Source organism: Ambystoma mexicanum, chromosome 2q, assembly GCF_040938575.1.
Source record: "Ambystoma mexicanum isolate Mex_15411 chromosome 2q, UKY_AmexF1_1, whole genome shotgun sequence".
NCBI lineage: Eukaryota > Metazoa > Chordata > Amphibia > Caudata > Ambystomatidae > Ambystoma > Ambystoma mexicanum.
This window is the reverse complement of record NC_090924.1, coordinates 1,350,653,416-1,350,673,072: the sequence shown is the minus strand read 5'-3', so window position 1 is coordinate 1,350,673,072 and position 19,657 is coordinate 1,350,653,416. Positions and strand designations below refer to the sequence as shown.

The 19,657-nt window shown below is 47.3% G+C and overlaps 1 protein-coding gene across 6 annotated transcripts in view; it reads right to left on the bottom strand.

Annotated features, from left to right (window-relative positions):
• The window catches only part of CNOT10 (CCR4-NOT transcription complex subunit 10), a 1,248,840-nt gene that overhangs the window by 183,467 nt on the left and 1,045,716 nt on the right, over nt 1–19,657 (bottom strand). For all 6 annotated transcript variants that reach the window (XM_069648815.1, XM_069648816.1, XM_069648817.1 and 3 more), the window contains one exon: nt 16,534–16,647. In XM_069648815.1, the coding sequence (XP_069504916.1) occupies nt 16,534–16,647 (114 nt within the window). The remainder of the gene's footprint in view (nt 1–16,533; nt 16,648–19,657) is intronic.

Sequence of the window (19,657 nt, the reverse complement as noted above, 5' to 3'; positions counted from 1 at the left end):
GAAGTGCCTGTCTGAGGATTTATGAGGGCTAGTCCTTTAGAGCTTGAACTGACCACAGTCCATGGAGGGCTTGAAGCTGAAGCCTGAGGCATTCGTAGGAGTAGGCATTTTCACAAGGTTTGGAGTAGTAGTGTTCCTGAAGTGAACAGAGGGTGCAGAAAAAAAGGAACTGAGGTGATGGGGAATAGCTTCCTGATGTAAACTAGCCCTAACGTGACCAGTGGGGGCACATAGAATCAATGGGATGAGCCGAGAGAGCGTGAGCTGCGTCCCCTGGTGTCGGACCGGTTTCTGAAGATCAACTGCATTCCAGATAGAGAATATCATAGATGAGGAACCCATAGGAGAAAATAATCCAGAAATTATTTTACACAGGTAAGTACAATTTCAAAAACTAAGTGCTAAGCACAGGTTAGAAGATCAACTGAGTTTCAAAAACTACTAGATCACAATAGGAATCCAGGATTACTTGTAAATATACATTTCAAGTAATTTTTTATAAATTCTGAAATGTTAGTCTACAGACATTAAGGGGAAAAAGTCAATAGTTAAGATCCCGCTTACAATTAAAATCCAAGGGAAACCTGCTTTGGGCAACCTTGAGGCTGGCGAGGATGAATGATTCCACCAGAGGCATTCAAGGCCCAAACTTAATAATCGGAGGTCTGGAAGAGGAACGCTGCAGAGGTGACGCAAGAGGATCCGAAGCAAACAAGAGTCAGAGAGGTGCTACCTTGGACAATGTTCTGCACACAGAGCCACCAAGTACTGTAAACTGCCACAAGCAACAGTTGTGTGGCCCAATGAAAACAAATGATTTGTAAAAGGCTGTGAACGATTTGAGGGGGCAGTGGTCAAATGAGGTCTAGTTTTACGGTTCTGACACCTTAACTAATATCTGCTCATGAAGGCCTTGAGCACAGAAATATGGTTCCAGAGAACCATACAAAGTCGGCATCCCCATGAGAGACAAACCTCATGGTGGTAGTGTAACGCTCACCTGATTCCCGCAGAGGCGCCGGTCTTGACTGGGCGAATACCGTATCTTCAAAGGTGATGTGTAACACACGGTTGGCTCTTTGGGCTGGACCTCTGTGCACTGTATGTCTGACTCGAAGAGTAAGATGTCTGCAGATAGAAAATATGGGATTAATGAACTGGGGTTATTGGGTGTCTCTCTCTTCTTCCCTTTCTCTTCACCTGTAGAACCCCAAAGGTTAACGCTCTCACCTTAGGTAAGTGAACGCCGAGCTCTCCATCTGCCTCGGGGCAGGGTGCCGTAACCAGTTTCTTCACTGGATAAGGGTGCAGGCCTCTTGACCTCAGAGGACTGCTGTCCGTCGTTTACTGCACGAACGTTAAGTTCCGAGTATTTCAAATGTCTTTAAAAGTCTTTTGTAATGATGTCTCTTGTTTTGCAGGGTTCCGGCGATGGCGGATGACGGGCTGAAGTGAGTTGAGGATGGAACCCGTGTGAGGAATAGGGAAGGAGTAATGGCACGTGAGTAATAAAGCTACCCAATGTCTTTAAACGCACCTTCTTTTGTCTTTCAGATGCAGGATGCAGCGCCGAAGGCCTCCGGAGCGTGCAAAGAGTTGGTAAGCTTTTGTCTTTCAGATGCCGGAATGCAGTGCGAAGACCTCCGGAGCATGCGAAGAGTAGGTAAGCCTTTGTCTTTCAGATGCCGGAATGCAGCGCGAGGCGTTGGTGACAGCCGATGGACCAGGTAAGAGATGCGCTGTCACTGAAGACCGTAGTGCTAACCTGTTCTTTCTTGTCTTTATAGGTGTTGCTGAAGACTGGATTCAGGATGGTAAGCCTTTTTCCCTTAGGCCCAGGATCAGATGCAGAAGACACGATGAGCGTTCTGCTGCCGAGGATGCAGAATAACGCAAAGCAAGATTCATCCATCGGGTGTGGTTTAAATAGCCTCCTGTAGTGCTTAGATGTCTCCTTCCACAGCCTCGCCTAGGTAAGAAAAGAGTTCCTGCTTTCCAGAAGAGTTCCAGTGTTCTGAACCTAGGGAGTGGCTCCTGCCCCACCCAACAGGAAAAGTAGTCCCAAACAGAAGAGGATCAGAGGCTCAACTGGCAGGTAAGTAAACAGCATGGTCTGCTGCAGGTAAGTCCACCCAAGCATTATGAGCCCGGCGCTTCCAGCGCTGGGACTGGGCATATTTATGAGCCTGGTGCCACTGGCGCCAGGACAGGGTCCAAAAGGTCCCAATTGGGACTGGTTGGCACTCGGAACCTGAGTTATGGGTTTGCTTCCAAGGGTGTTGGGTGAGTCCTGACCTTTTGGAAGCAGAGATCATGACAGGTAGACAGTACAGGGGAGCAGCAATAAGACACCACAATCCTGGCCTTACAGATGCAGGTCATTGATGCTCTGGTGAAAATAAAGAGCAGCAAATGATACAGTGTCGCCTCTCAAGGAAGGACAGCTGTAGAGATCGAGGTCATGGTGTTCTACATATGAGTAGACAATGAGCAGAGGAGAAAGAACCAGCTGTTCAGCTGGACCAGGGGCAAGAAATGTCCCTATATGGAAAGGAGCAGAGCTGAACCATAAGGAGGAAGGAGCTCAGGACCACAGCAAGGATCTTTAGAATCCTCTTAGCTACTTAGATGTGATTACAGCTAGGTTATGAGGAATAGGTCTGGATCACCTCAGACAGACCCAGAGGACTACCCCATCCCTGCAATCACCATTAAATGTATTGGCAGCCATCCAACCTTGTGAGCCAAACTCCATTTTTGGAGACACACGCACACAGTGATGTGGAATGAGATGGCAATACCAGGCCCAGGTGGTCTCATTACACTCCTAAAGAAATTATATACAAAAGTATCTAGCTGTTATACAAAGTAAAGATGCATATTTCAGCAGGTAGGAGTGTAATGCAGTGACTTCAACTTGCATACTAAATGAGTGGTACATGCTAATAATCCAATCTCTTGAAGAACATGTCATTGTTCACTAAAGTGACATGAAGGTACTTACCTGAGGTTTTCCAAGTTAGTAAAAGTTCCCGTACACAATAACCATGTACATTCAATAGGCAGAACTGTGGTTATGGGCAGCTAAGTCTGTTTTACCCAACATGTTGGGCGAAAGGTGCAACCAACAACAGACAGAGAAGACACCCACAAAGAGCTCCAGTTCGGGTTTGAGAACCAGAAGACCCAGGAACAATGCAAAGCAGGATTTGGGCCAATGGTGAACCGCAGTTAAGGCAGACCTGCAGAATCCCACCATTTCCAGAGCCCTGACGGGAAATCAAATAAATTACCCAGCAGCCCAAGACCCAGATGTAAGGTGGATGTCTCTGGTTCTGTACGAAAGAGGCTTCCTACCTGAAGGAGCTAAGGCCAGCATGATAAAACAGGAAGACAGCTGAAAAAAGGCACAGAAACATTTCCTACACGTTAGGGAGAGACCCCAAGTAAATTTGCGGGATTTTGATGACTTGATTTTTTAACCCAGAGAGAGCGAGACCCTTTTTCACCACACTTTCATTTGCTTTAATCTGATTTTATACTGTGTTTCTTTTGGTTGTGGAGTCTGACAAACCATAGGCATCATCTTTTACATTGTGTTACACAGCACCTTCAGTGCAGTGCCACAGAGAAGTCCTTCAGATTTACCAAAGGTTTAGATTCCTTCTCTGTGATAAACTAATGTTTCCCAGAGCAGTAAAGTGAAATTGACTTTACTTACATTTGTAACTTTCTAGAACCAGCACACACTATCTTACAATAAGGTGCTGGAGCGGCTACTTAGTATCCCCTTTGTGTGTCTTCTCATGTAACAATTTTATGTTACCCTTTCCTCACTGAATGGCTGGTGGCAGGGATTTACTTTTTACTACCATTATGGGATTTTACCGCGGACTGCGTTCGCAGCCCACGGTAAAGCTGCGAAGGGTGCCATTTTTGTCAAAATGGCCCAGTATTCTTTATTCGCCATTTCTTTGTGGAAAGGTCCTTCTTGAGATTTACTCTGCGCACCAATCCAGGTTTGGTCCCTTTGTTTATTTTGTCTATGGCAGGCGTCACAAGTGAATCCCGCCCCTGGCTCCAGGGGCTGGGGCAGGAAGTGAGGGAAGTGCCCGAAACTCCCTGTGCTTAGTTTTCTAGGAGACAGGAATGCACTCTTAGGTGATTGTCCGGCAAGGACAGCCACCGTGCTGGGTGACTGACAGCTGGGCTGGAATGAATGGAAGCAAGCTGCATAAAAGGCAAGGCTTTTTTGCTTTGAAGGCAGAGTCGACCACTGGACGGAGGAATCCGAAGAAGAACTTGAAGAGGACGCCTGCTGCAACTCCTGGACCGTTGGTTTGCCCGGTGAAGCCCTGCTGCTGTGCTGAAAATCAAGTTCGTATCGACAGATAATCTCCTGCAAGGACGACTTCTCCCTTTGAGTTGGTGGGACCAATCAACTCCAAAGTAAGCCACCTGGACATCCTCTCATCGCTGGTCGAGTATCTATTGCAGTCGCTGCTGGAACCGAATAGCCAGGGAGAGGAACACCAGTTTGTGTGCGTTGCTTATAAGCTGGCCAAGAGCTTCAGGAAGATCCTCTGGACTCTCAGGAAGCAGGACTGACTGAGCCCCCTCAACAAAGTGAAGCAGAAGCAAGGAAAGTCCATCTCGACAGCCAGAAACCGCAGGGTTGCTATTTGCGGTAGACGGGAACTGAAACACAGAAGTCCTCCCTCTTGTCCCCACGACTGAGGCCCAGGAACAGCAAGATCTGCAGAGCTGCACAAGAACAGCAGTCATCTGCTGCACTCTCTCTTCAACCTAAAGGTACTGTAAAGTCCAAGATAACTTAACTCTTGTTGTGTAGCCACTTGCCCTCGTTGGAGACTTGCTTGGTTGAATGTGTAGAGTTGCTGCCAGCTTCTTTACTTCACAAGCCTAATCAGCCTGTGGCCCTACTTTGATTGCTTCTATTCTACAAAGACTTTTTAGACATTGAAAAAGACTTTCTACTTACCTGCAAGAAGTACTTCAGTTCACCTTGACTTTTGCGAACTTAACATTGGCTGGCCTAGGCGCCCTGAATGACTTCTCCCTTCTGCTTATGTGTTTTGCCTACCTTCCAGGAAAGGGTTAACTGACGTTGCATTGCGGGGTTGTATTGAAAGTCCTTACCTGCTTGAGAATAACTGTGTGAATACGGGTTTCATTCTGAACACTTCTTTTTAACACTACTCCCAAGAACATTCTAAACGCAACAGTAATATATTCATGCCAACAGCACCCTAGCTATTAAAGTCACCGGAGGGTGTAGGAAGTGCCTGTGTGTCATCCCAAATAGGTATTTACTGATTTAGATAAGAGTGTGTATTTCGGAAGTATATTTGAGTGGTGTTTTATATTGCTCCCTTCTGAAGAAGGCTTATTCTAACTGACTGATACATTAATAATAGTTTTACCAAGAAACCTTGTAAGAGTTTATTTGAATACCTGTCACTGTGAATCTCTAACTCCCCTACAGCTCACATTGACCCCTCTTGAGATAAACCAGACTGCTCTACACGCTACCAACCTGTGTAGTGCAGACTTATACCAAAGGTCGGTTTTCTATTGCCAGGGGGTCAGGGTTGTTGTAGTGCACCCAAAGGGTACTGCATACAATCTTGCCTAACACTACACATGACATCCAGCACATCCAGTGAGGAGGACCAGGATTGAAGCATAGCCCAGGAAGGATGTTCAGCAGCGAAAACAAGAAGCAAAGACATGAAGCCCCGCTAGTATGGACACACTTAATTCTAGAGACTCTGCATCACAGCTTTGAGCAACTCCTCCAGAAAAGCGGATAAGAACGAGAAGAATTGAAGAATTCACAGAGTCCCCCATATAATATATATACCCATTCATTCAAGGGCCAGTTCTCCAAACATATACCAGAAAAACACAGAACGCATATGGCAGATAGCCAATCAGACATGCACTAAAAAATATCAAACTCAGGTCTAACACATACAGATTGTTTGTTGGGGTGTCTGGGGCAAGGGACTAGTCTATACCACCATCAAGGGTGCAAGGCTAGGCTCGGAATGAGTCCATGTGTGCACAACAGCTATGTTAGGCCTGCCACATGGTTCCCACAAAGGATTGACCCTAAACATGGCTGAGGGTAGGATCTCAAAATATACGTTAGTACCACAATAGTCACCATAAAGGTGCCTTAGGAAAATAATGCCCCAAAACAGACTACACTCATGAAGACGCTGGAACTAAAAAACCAAGGGAAAAAGCAAACAGAACGAGAAAGCAGAACCTGCAAAAATTGAATTCTGCCCTAACGGGAACAATATATGAACATTAAATGAATAGTTACTCATCGTAGTGACTAATGTACTCTTAGTCCATAGTCCCCTTTCCTCCATACTGCATGGGCGTCCCTCGCTAGGGACGGGAGACTGAACCAAGAATAAACCTTCTTGCACTTTAAATTTAGAGGCGCGCGGGGGCGCAGCCCTGGGAGCATGCGCTCCCCTGACTCTGCCTACCTGCGCCACTCAGTCCCCACTGACGCGTTGACAATATTTAACATTGCCTAATGCCACCAATATTATTAGGGGGGAGGATGGTGGGACGTATCGAGGAAAGGGGACTATGGACTAAGAGTACGTTAGTCACTACGGTGAGTAACTATTCATTACTCTTATGTCCCGTCCGCTTTCCTCCATACTCCATGGGCGACTACAAATGAATGTAGCCCCAGGGTGGAGAGGAGACCCTCCTTAAGAAACCAGGTTCCTTAGAAATGCCTGTCCGAAGACCGCATCAGACTTCGAGCTGGCGTCCAAACAGTAATGCTTACAGAAAGCAGAAGGGGTGGCCCAAGTGGCCTCCCTGCTGATGACCTGCCACGGAACCTGCCTTTGGAATGCAATGGCCGTGGCCTTGGCTCCGACAGCGTGGGCGTGCATGCTAGCTGGCAGTGGCTTGTGCTGCTTCTCATAGGCCTCTTTGATGGCCGAAACCATCCATGGTGCAACAGAAGCCTTGGATGCTTGATACCAGGACCTGGACTCCCCCAAAAGTGACAAACAGCGCGTCCGACTTGCGGAAGCCCCTGATCTTGTCCAGATAGAATTTCAGAGGACGTCTGACATCCAGACGGTGCAAGACTCTCTGCGCCTCATCCTTGGGGTTAGCAAAAAACATAGGTAAGACTATTTCCTCGTTTAGATGAAAAGCAGAGGGTGCCCTAGGTAGGAACGCAGGGTGTGTCCGTAGGACCACCTATCCCTACGAAAAGTGGTATAGGGTTCTGAGGCCACCAGAGTCTGGATCTCGCTGACTCTGGGAGCAGAGGTGAGGCCCACTAACAAAGCTGTCTTAATGGTAACCAGCCTGATGTTACTTGCAGGGCTTGTGCGCCAAGACGCCCAGCAACACATTGAGGTCCCACACGGGGTGTGGCTTCTCGATGGGTGGGTAGAGCCTGGAAAGGCCCACCAAATGTCTGACGACTATCGGGTTGGAAGAGAAGACCTCCGAATTTCTGTAGGCCTCTATGGCTGCCAAACAGGTGCGGCATGTGTCCACCTGCACGCCTGAGTGCGCAAGGTGTGCAGAGAAGGCGAGCACATCATCCAGTGTGCACGTAAGGGGGTCAATCTCTTTAGAGTCTGCCCAATGACAGAACCTAGTCCATTTACTCTTGTATTGGCTCCTGGTAGCCTTGCTCCTGGCGCCCTGAATGATTTATAGGTTAGCCTGTGATAGGCTCAGGTGCTTCAGCGTGACCTGCTCAGGAACCATGCTGCAAGGGCTACCTTCTGTGGGACAGGGTGGATTAACCTGCCCCGCTGCTGTGCCAGAAGATGAGATGGGCCCATCAGAAGGTGAATGGGTGGTCTGTCCGAGAAGCTGAGAAGCTCCAAGAACCTCGGTCTCCCTGGCCACCGCAGAGCTATCAGAATGACACTGAGGTGACAAGATTCCTTTATCTTGCAGATCACCCTGTAGACCAGGGGTGCGCGAGGGATGGCATACGCGGTCATGCCGTTCCACTGTATCTGGAATGCGTCACCCAGGAGGCCGGGGCCCTGTGTCTGCCAGAACGCGAACTGCTGGCACTTCTTGTTGTCCCAGTAGGTAAAAAGATCCACTTGAGGATGCCCCCATCTGCTGAACATCTCCAGCAGCACCTGGTCGTACAATTGCCACTCGTAATTGTCTGCTCCCAGTCTGCTGGGCCGGTCCGCATTCAAGTTGGACCCCCCCCCCACCAAGAGCATAGATAATTTGAGCCTTGACATAATGTTCAATTAATTTACAGACTTGCCCCGATTAGAAAAAGAGAAAGGTGTCGAAACACATGCTATCGCAAAGGGCCTCTATCACAAATAAATACTTACCACCCCTTTTTTTGTCTGAAAGGACTTTTATAACTTATTTGAATTAGTATGAATTGAGAGTGTCAGACAAATGAGTATGGCGCAGTAAGAGGTGTGTGAGAAACGTATGAGGCCTTGTGCCCAAAAGTCACAAGTGGCAATGTATAGCTTCTTCAGGCAAGTCTTTTTCAGAATGATTCAGTGGGCTTTGGTGGTGATTTAGTACGTTTTCAAAGTTAAGTATTTAGTAAAGTTCAGGTAAGTACTAAACCCTATTTACTAGGGTAGCCTAGGAAAGGATCCTTAACCTAGGTCTCACCACCACATCAGGTCAGAGTGAGTGCGGGTCAGGACTTTACACCCAAGGGAGCGCAGGTATATTCACTCCAATTCTTCCCGATACAACTGAAGATCTTCCAGATCTGTTGGGGACAGCATCTTTTGCACCTGGTTCAAGTGGGAAGGCTCTTGGGTTACAAGAGCAGAGGTCACTTTCTGTGCCAGTGGTCGGTCGCATTGCACAGCAAATGATTCCAGTCAGCTTCCAGAAGAAGACCCAAAATTAAGACCCCCCCTTGGGACACCTCACGGGATTGAAGGAGTATTCCAAAGTAGTGTAATCGCTACTTGACACCACCAGTAGACCGCTTTTTTGATACATGTCATTAACTGCTTTTTTCACTTGTGTCACTAACGCCACAATAAATCTAGTCATACAGCAATTGTGTTCTCATTGTACTTTCTTTGCCGATTCTTAGATTATTGATACCAATATGTAATGAAGTGTTGATCCACGTTTGCAGAGTTTTATATTTATATTTTTGAATACATTGTTTTTTTAAACTGACCCTGACCTTATGTAATTGCTGATTTTAGAATGTTCACACACCAGCTGACCCCCAATTGTGTGGAAAGGCGGGGTAGCTTGAGAGACCCAGTCTTCTTCAAAGTGTTCCAAAGAAGGTCACCACAGTGAGGCGGCGACAGCGATCTTACATTAGCGAACTCAAAAGCAGCCCCAGCACAGCTTCCCTTGAAGTAAGACGAACGGAAAAAAAGCAGTAGGCGACGTGTAGTTTAAGCTGAAGATCTACAAAGTTCCAATACTCTTCTTGGAATGACAGTTGCAGCAAGGTAGCCCAGAAGAGAGGTGACCAGTCCACTGGTTGGTCCAGGGACACTTCTGAAGGCTCAGAAATCACAGATCCTCCAACAGGGGTTGATACCGCGCATTCCGACTGGTCCAATCGCCGAAGCACCACCAAGTGTCTTCTGCGATCAGGCAGAGGAGCAGGGCATCACCGGGCCAAACAGTGGAGTCGATCAAGGCATCCTCAGGTCATCAGTGGGCTGTTGTTCTTTGTACAAGTCTTGGCTCCAACGGTGATCTGCTGAAGAGTTGCAGGAGCCCCTCCTTTATCCAAGATATAGGCTGGGAGCAAGCCCAAGCCCACCATTGGTAAGGCTCTGCAACATTCAAACAGCCAAGGATTGCCCAATGATGGGCATTGGTCATCACATTTGTCAATCAAATATGTAAACAAGTTGTTTGGGATACATTACTCACCGTATTTGTATTTATGATGCTTACATCTGCTTAGATTCACATGCTTTGCATAGGCCGACATCTAGTGGAAACTGCAGAGTATTGCACATGATTTTTTTTAAGTTTGAAAAGGGACGTCGACAGGGCGTGACTAATACTATCCCTACTTTGACGTCACCTGTACCCATAATACCTCACGTGTTGAGGTCCCTCAGATTATTTGTTTCTGATAAGAGGGAGTGTAAGCTGCAAGTGTGAAGTGTAGGACGAGACCATGCGGTATGAAAGATTGAATCTTCTTTCAACAAGCACATTATACTCCAAGAGGGGAGGAAGGCAGGCGCATGTGAATCTAAGCAGTTACAAGCATCACAAATACGATTACGGTGAGCAATGTACCCCTTCTGAAACTTGTGGATCTGCTTAGAATCACATGCTTTGCATAGATTAACAAGCATTACTAGTAGAAGGAGGTGCTGGAAAGAGATGTTTTAGCACCGCTTGTCACACCTGTTTATCATCCCTTCGAATGTGTGTCCAGAAAGTAATGTTGGGTGAAAGTGTGTACTGAACTCCAAGTGGCAGCCTTGCAAATGGCATCTAGAAGAACGTTTTTTTATGAAAGCTAAAGTTTCCCCAGGACCTTGAGTTGAGTGTGCTCTGTGCTTAAAGGGTAATGTTCTCTTGGCAAGTGAGTAACAGAGTTGGCTGCAGTTGACAATCCATTTAGAAATTGCGGCTTTAGAGATAGGGTCTCCTTCTCTTCCCACGGCTACTGATACAAAGAAGCAAATCGGTCTTCCTGATCGAATTTGTCTTTTGAGGGGCGAACATGATAGCTCTGTGTACATCCAGTGTATGTAGACTTGATAGCTCTGTGTACATCCAGTGTATGTAGACTTCTCTCTGCTGCATTTGTTGGGTTCTGAAAAAACGCAGGAAGCTCTATAGTTTGACATGAAAATTAGATATGAATTTGGGTGAGAAGCGATGTGTGTAGCACCACCTTGTCTTTGTCAGTACAATGCCCTTTTGTAGTTCTACACAGAGCTTGTAGTTCGCTAACCCTTTTGATAGAGGCAAAGCCTATCAGGAAGGCAGTCTTTTAGGTCAGATGTTTAAGCTGGCCTTGTGCATAGGCAAGAAGGGGGTTCCCATGAGCCTTGTGAGTACAACAATGAGCTCCCAGCCGGGAGTAGGTTTAGACCAGTTCTTCAAAAGTGCGTGCCCCTTGGATACTTCCAGGGGAAACCAAGAACATGTTGTGATGCAGTGCCCACTGCACTGGCCTAGTTTGTACAGCCCTGGAGAATGTGTACCCCTCCTGTTTGTTTACAGAAGACATGGCTGTGGTACTATCCACAAGGACTAGGACGGTTTTGTTCGCCAGCTGAGTCTTGAAGGCCGTGAGCAGTGTGATGCAGGAAGTGAGCGCCCCACCTAGTCATAGATGCGTCTGCCGTGAGAATGTGTGGAAAGGCTGCCCCTTTAACAGATTGTATGTTCCACCACTGTAGCGATTGAACCAGAGGTTTGCGAAACCACCACTAGATTGTCCCACAACCTGCTTGATTGCAACCACTGTTTTAGCCAATCTTGCACTGGACACATGCGCAGCCTGGCACGAGGCACTAGGTAGAGGCAGGAAGCCATCATTATCAGCAGGCACATCACCCTTCGTGCAGTCATCTGATGACCGGCTACGTACTGAGGTGTTTGAAACAGCATGTTTTGGACTGTCTCTTCGGAGGGGTAGACTAGACCGATGTATGTTTTGATAAGTGCCCCTAGAAAATGCTTTACTTGGCTGGGCACTAGACTTGACTTCTTTTGGTTTATGGAGAAGCACAATTGAAACAGCACATTGATTGTTTACTGCGTGTTTGGAAGGCACCTCTGGGGAGAGTCCCCGGTAATCAGCCAGTCGTCCAAGTAATGGTACTCTGGAAAGGACTGCATTCGCAAGTGGACGGCCACCACTGCTAGGACCTTTATGAATACCCTGGGGGCTGTAGCAATGCTTCATGGACAGGGTCCTCCTCCTCGTCTGTGTCCACCAGAGTGTCCTGCTGACCCGTAGCAGATGGAGGAGTGCTGGGCGCGGTGTGCTGCGGTGTGACCCGCCTGTACTGTGGGAGGTACGGGAACCGGAATCGAAGTAGCCGGCAGAGGCAGCGGGGCGGGGGCTGCACTGGGGCCTGTGTTGCCGGAGCCATAGGAGGAATGAATATGGGCGCTGGTGGAGTGCCTGAAAGGAGCAAGTCCCTGACTGCATCCCGCAGGATGGCCCCCATCTGAGGGGGTCGCATCAGTGGCAGGAACCTTTCGAAGAACCGAAGAGGTGGCAGGTGATATTGATTGAGTGGCTGGAGGCTGCTGAGGCCAGAGCACACTGTCTCGGTTGCAGGGGGAACCTGCCCTGTGCTGCTGACCGATATGCTGTAGGCCACGTACCTGGTTGACACCAGTCCCATCTTGAAACTTTTTCTCCCACCTGCTCCGTTCCTAGGAGTGGCATCGGATGAGCAGTCATGACTGTCGCGGCAGCCATTTTGCCGAGCTGCGCATCAGTGACAAAGTCGTTGTGCTTGGCTCCCTGGGCTCAGCCTCCTCCAAGACTCTTGGCCCTGGAGCATGAGACCTACCCTGCACCTCAGGCCGGGGCCTGGAAGGCATACTGGTACTAGAGCATTGGCCCTCGGGTGTACATCCGGTAAAAGAACCTTGCGGTCCCCCAGTACTGCTTCCGGAAGGATCTACTGGCCGCGAGGCCGGTAGCTGGACTAGCCTCGGTACGTGTGCTGGTGCGAGAACCAGAGGTTCCTCCCGCTCTGGCGCTTCGTTGGGAAGGAGTCGCCCTTACGGGTGTGATGGAAAACAGCGGCCCTCCCTTGGGCCTCGATCTCTGTCTGACGAAGTCCTTTAAGACCTCTGGAGGTGACCTTTCGAAGAGCTCCCTCCAACTAGCTAGCCTGTTCTTCAGTGCGTGTTGAGTCAGTGCATCGCATGCGGTACAACCTTCCCAGCCGTGGTCGGAGCCAAGGCAGCGGAGGCAAAGAGCATGGGGGTCTGACATAGGAAACAGCCCCTCGCAGCCTGGAAACCTGCTGAAGTCAACATGCGCCGGGGAGAAGCGTGGCGCCCGAGGACCAAGCACTTGACTGACAAAAAGATAAAAGTATCCAGGGAAGAGCGCATGGTATTAAATGGTCGGAGGCAAACCCAGGAGCGCGCGGGAGTGTCCGGGATAATTCAGTGCGCATAATATGTGCTGTAGAGGGTGGTCTGCAGAAAGATAATGAGGTTATCATTGGAAGAGGTGGGTTTTCAACAAGTTACTGAAACTCCATTAGTTCTCTTCTAGTCGTAGAGTTAGTGGCAATTTGTTCCAGACTTTTGCTGCCTTCACTGGGAAAATTTGCGCTGCCCTTGCACACTTTTAGCTCTAGGAATATTCAGATAAGCCTTATCCTCTGATCTAAGGTGTCTTTGAGGCAGTTACAAAGAAAATGTCTTCTTAAAATATCTCGGGGCTTCTCCATACAGATATCTGTGAACTATGGTCATCGCCTTAAAGTGTACTCTCTCTTCCACTCTTAGCAAGTGAAGAGATCTTCTCCCCATAGTCACATCCTCCCTTTTGATTCTCTTGGTAGATCAAACTGCGTAATTTTCCATGACCTGACACTTTTGTATATCCCTCTTCGTGGCGCCTATCAGTAAGGTGTTACCGCAGTAAAGGCGTGACAGAATGACCGCTCTTGCTATTCGCTAGTTCGCTAGTTGCTGCATTCGCTTCATTAATAAATGGCCTTATGGCTCTCATGAGACGCATGTAGTAGGTATGTTTTTTTTGCAGGTAGTTAACCTGAGCCTCGGATCCTACTGATGCTTCCACAACCATCCCTAGAGTTTTTACGTGGGGTACCACTGGGATTTTAACCAGTTTGATAGTAAAGGTCTGGTATTCTGTCCCTAACTTGGATCTTGCCTGTTGCGTCCCAAAAATCATCAGTTCGGTTTTCGCATTATTAAGACACATCCAATGACGTTGCATCCAAATGTCAATAATGCGATAAACCTCTGATATTTTCATGCTGTATTCTCCCTTGAGTTCAAAAATGAGCTGCGTGTTATCGGAGTAGTTAGTAAAGAACACGCTGATTTGTTCCAGGAGCTCGCATAGATTTCTCATATATAAATTAAATAGCAGCGGTGACAGGCTAGCACCCTGGGGGACCCCAAACAAGATAGGGGCGGCCTCAGAGAATGTGTCACCCCAGTGGATCTTAGCACTTCTGTATTTCAAAAATGATGCTAACCACTCCAATGCCTTAGGCGTGCAACCAACTGTTGTAGCCAGTGCTTCCTGCAGGAGTTGGTGATCTACCAAGTCGAAAGCCGCGCTGAGATCAAACAGCATAAGGATACCAGTGCTGCCCTTGTCTATCAGGTCCAACATGTAGGTCTGAAGATCGAGCCTAGCTGATTCTGTGCTGTGGGAGGCTCGAAAGCCCGATTGCTGTTCATGCAGTAGGTTCCAGTCTTCTACATGCTTTTGTAGTTGGTTCGTGGCAACTTTATCTAGGACCTTCAGGATAAAATTTGAATTTGTTATGGGCCTCAGATTGCTGGGGTCCTTCGGATCCAGCCCTGGTTTCTTCACTAATGGGGTAATAGTCACCTTCTTAATTTCCTTTGGTACTACCCCCTCCCTAAAGGAGGTGTTAACTATCTTTGTCAGTAGTGGAACAAAAATGTCTTTATTGTACAGTATGATTTTGTCCAGTGAAAATGTCTTTATTGTCCAGTATGAGTGGTGCCGGTGGGCGTAGTCAGGGGAGCGCATGCTCCCAGGGCCGCAGAACTGCACGCCTCTAAATTTAAAGGGGAATAAGATTTTTCTGGTGAAAAAGGTTCCTTCTCCCATCCTTAGCGAGGGACGCCCCAGGCAGTATGGAGGAAAGGGGACGGGACGTAAGAGTATTACACGAACAGTATTCAATAAGACTCTCAATCCCAAGATGCTTACAAAACAAAATGTTATTTCACTAAATATTAGAAAATAGGCCCACTTCAATAAGGAATAGCCTTTGTGTTCAGAGGTCAGGACTCTACTAGTTAAGGTCACCACGAACGTGCGCAATACCAAATTCGGTGCTCGGTGTCCCGAGAATTGCGTGACATCTGAATCCACTCAACTCGAGGTCTGTCTTTTATAGGTACTGTGAGAGACAGACTGCCTTGAATATATTGTGTGTCAATATTGTGGTAGCCCCCGCTATCCAATCTTTAACACAAGACCAATGCCAGGAAAGTGCTCACCTGTGCAAGCCAATATTCATAGTAGGTTGACGGAAGAAGCTGCCAAACTTTGGCGGTTCGAAGAGCCAACGTTTACCAGTGCCAGCACTTGTCTCAGTCCAGATATTTAAACATCCAACCCACAGTTTCTCCTGTGCCTTTAGAAATGACTGAAATAGTTTTGCAGACCGGGTGTGACCAAGTCCTCTACCTGTTTCAGAGGATCTTTAGCGGGATGGCCAAGGAGGCAAGGTACCGCCCCAAACTAGAGGATGATAGACCTGGCAACACAACGGGGAGTATCCCCTGGTCACCTGGTTTTCATCTTAAGACAAAGGACAGTCACATGGTTCCATTTAAAGGTGGGATACCTTTAAGGAGCACAGCCCCTTTACCAGGGAAGCAGAGAATGCATGGGATATAACAAATCAGGATCTCCAAGGACAGGGATATACCTATTACAGAAGCTGGGGACTGGAGCTACATCTCCTTTAAGGTAATCAAGGAATGGTGGTCCTGCAGAACCAGAAGCTATTGTATGCATGGCTCCCCTAGCACAGGTGCAGAAATCTCCTATAAATCTATAACAGAAAAGTAGGGGACTTGAATTAGGACAGGAAACTCGACAGCCAGCTCTCCAATGACTAAGGCCTCTATTCTGATACAGCCACGAACAGATAGGCTACTGTAGTCCACCCCAGGGGCAAGGTTAGGGTGGGACAACTGGGACATGACTGCTCACTAGGAGGGACTAGCCAGCCCCAAATAAGTTATGTGAACTACCCCCAGGAGTGCAGCCAAAAATACACTTACCCACCCAACACCCACACCCAGACACCCTTTCACACCAGAGGCGCAATTGAGGCACATAGCCCTATAAATGCCCACAAGCTCAGTGTCAGTAAAGTGGTTTGAAGTAGGAAACTTTATCAGAAGATTTCCAATTGTTGCATAACATCTTTCGTGATGGCAATGCAGGAAAAACCTGAGGCTAGAGAATACCAACTTTGCGTTTTACACCCACAGTACTACTTAGTTACAGTCAGCAGATTTATCCCAAAACGAATGTCTATACTTTGTTTTTTCCATGTATTGTTTTGCACTCCCATTATGGAAGTCATCAAATAAAGTACTTACAATATTAGCTAGATGACGGGAAACCAAGATTTCCAGGGGATGGTAAGGTTGAATGGCTAAGAGAAGATAGGCTGGAAACATTTCAGCTAAAGAATCACAAACCACTCTTTACCAGTTCCCCCAACAGCACCACAAAATCAAATCAAAACTAATCAGAAGTGTAGCAGAGAAACAACTTACTTTAGAGAGCCTGAAAGCTTTGGTTGCTGAAGGAGTTTTTCTGCATGATTCAAAGCTACAAGGTTGTCACCCAACGCCAAAGCAACATAAGCACTGCAAGCAAGTATGGAGCACCTAGAGCATGGAAAGAAAGTATAATGGGTAAATACGTATGCAATAAATATGTTTACATGTAGACATACAACAAAGGTTACTTTAATCATTCTGGTGCTTAAATCTGTTTGCAGTCACATGCTATGCATATTCTGCCATCCAATGGTTGGAGTATAAGAACTGTCTTACTTCTAAAGTAAAAGTAGGTGACAACTGGGGTGTTCCCGTCATAAAATCTCGATTCTATGTGCACAGGTCCCCCACAACGCCCCTCAGGGCCTATGACCCTCAGATTTGCTGTTTCTCTTTAGTAGCTCTGGACTGAAAGTAGGTTGTGATTGTACGAGTGTAATGTCTGGAGGGTGAATGTGACACCAAACACATACAATAACCAGATAGATTTACTGCGTAAGCAGTGTCCGTCTCATGGGGCCTGTAAATCAGCTTACACTTACATGCTAAGCATAGGCTAACGAGCAGTGTTTGAGTGTGGATGGCATAGTGGAAAACAAATTACCCAGCACCTCCTGAACCACCTGTGAATCTGCTCATGTGTATCTATGCAACTATGTTTTGAAAAATGTTTGCACTTACCTCCATGTTGCTGACTAACAATGTCTAGCGGAACATTGTTCTCAAGTTCTTCTCGTAGAGTGTGCCTTTGTTTGAGTTACCAATGTCTTTAGAGCACGTTTGTAGCACTTGTATTAAGATATCATATGATCCATTGAGTATTACAGCACTCCCCTCTTGTCGTATGGTGAAGGCCTCCATCTTTGGGAACAATGCTGGAAGCTCAATGCTGTGGTTGATGGCTGGTATTGCCCCCCCACCAACCCTCTACGTTCAGATAAAACACTGATGTAGCGTTGTCTATTTGTATGAGAACACTTTTGTTGTAAATTTGTGTTTCAAAGATTTCCAAAACGTTTTGTACTGCCTTGAGTTCTAAAACATTTACACAATTGTGCCCATTTTGGCTACCACCCTTGAGTTGTGACTAAGTGAAAATTGTTAAGATAAGCTTTATTTATTTATAAAATTTACAGGGAAAGCAATGCATTTTGGGCACAGAAACCCGCACAATTTGCCATGGATAATTTGCCATTGTTAACAGATCAGAGGACATCGGTCCTTTACAAGGGGATTAGAGAATGGGACTTGAAGACACTGTTGCAGGCGAAGATGGAAACATAAAACAGGGACAAGGACCGGACAGAATGACATAGGAATGGGATGGTGGAGGAAGTGCAGAATTAAAGATGGAGGGATGACAGAAAAATGCAGTAGGGTTGTCCATGGGGGTACAGAAAGAGGAAATCAGGGTGACGCAGTAACGTACAGTGCTAGGAAACAGGCTCTTCTGAGGTTGGATTTAAATAGTGGTAAAATTGGATCAGTAAGGATAGGGTGAGGAAGAGCATTTTAGAGTAGGGGAGCGAGAGAGCGTGGCAAACGAGAGGGGGAACAGAGGGCTCGAGTGTGGCAAGGAGATGAGCTGAAAATGATCGTAAAAAGCGATGAGCAGAGTAGGGAATGAGAAGAGCAGATAGGTAGGGTGGGGCGAGCTCATGGATAGTTTTGAAGTTAAGAAGTTTATAATTTTATTTTGTTTATTTATATAAGCGCTTAAACCCTTAGGTGACAAAAGCACTTCAACAAATAAAAGACAGATATCCAAACATAACATAGAAGATCTTTATAACTGGGGAAGAAAGCCATCAGCACATTATTTTTTTTTTAAACGTTGGCTTTTATTGGCATTTTGTGAAGTAATAAACAAACAATCTTGCATAACCCTTTACCCTCCCCTTCAAACTTCCCACACCCCGCCTCCCCCCCTTACCCCATGTCCAACTTGAACATTATGACTGTAGAGAGTCCAAACTTTCAATCCTTTTCCTGTGTCGCAGGGTCGATGCGATATGTGACCAATTCGGTAGCTGGCTTGGTGCCGTTGTTGCCCCAGGTCGTGGGACACCCAACTAGGTGTTATTCCTCTCAGGATCAATCGCCCCCCCAACAGTCTGGGGGCAGAAACCCTGGAACTAGTGAACATCCCATCCCCATGTTTGCTGGACCCCATACCAGTCTGCGAGGAATGAGCAGGAATCATTGTTCACCATGGCAGTCAGTTTGTCCATCAGAAACATGCTCTTGCCTTTTTTCATCCAGTCTTCCTTAGAGGGCGTTTCCGGGCTCTTGGTATTTCTGGGCTAGGGCCACTCTACCCGCTCTCAGCATAGTTTCCCACATCCTTGGGTACCGGTGCAGTTCCTCTTCCTCTGGGGGGAGGCCCAGCAACATGGTCAGCGGGTTGAGAGGCAGAGGATCCTCCGTTCCCTCCGCTATCCAGTCTCTCACTGCCTCCCAATAGGTCTGAACTTTCGGGCATAGCCACCACATTCTTCTGGATCCTATCTGACCACATTCCCTCAGGCATCTTGGTGACACCCCTGTGAACATTTGACAGTTTTGCCGGGTCTCTATGCCACCCCTGCAGGATTTTAAAGTTGTGTTCCATGTCCGAGGTGAATAGGTTACCATAAAACGATATCCTGAAAATTCGAGCCCAAGCGTCTTCTGAAATTTCCTCTCCCGCCAGGTCGTTCCAGAACCCACGGAAGCCTCTCCTAGCCTGAAGGTTATAGGTGTTCAGGACTGCATACATGCTGGATACCGCGCCCTTTCTAGAGGTTGCTGAGTCAAGAGGTTTCTCAAAGGGAGTTAGTTGTCTCCTCAGGTTTGGGCCCCATGAGTGGTCATTGAGGATGCCCTTAAGGCGTAGGTATTCAAAAATGGAGAGAGTTCCACCTCCCAGCGCTTCCCCGAGGTCCTCATAGCTCAGGAATTCACCCTCCCTGAACAGCTGGCCCGCCCATTCTAGGCCCATGTCAGACCAGTGCTGGGAATGTCTGAACCCTCTGCTGCCCAGTTTCAGGGGGTGCCCCCATAAGTAGGACATCGGAGACGGCCATGTGGTTAGGTGAGCTGTCCGGGGGCCCTCTTTCCAAATATCCCAGAGAACTCC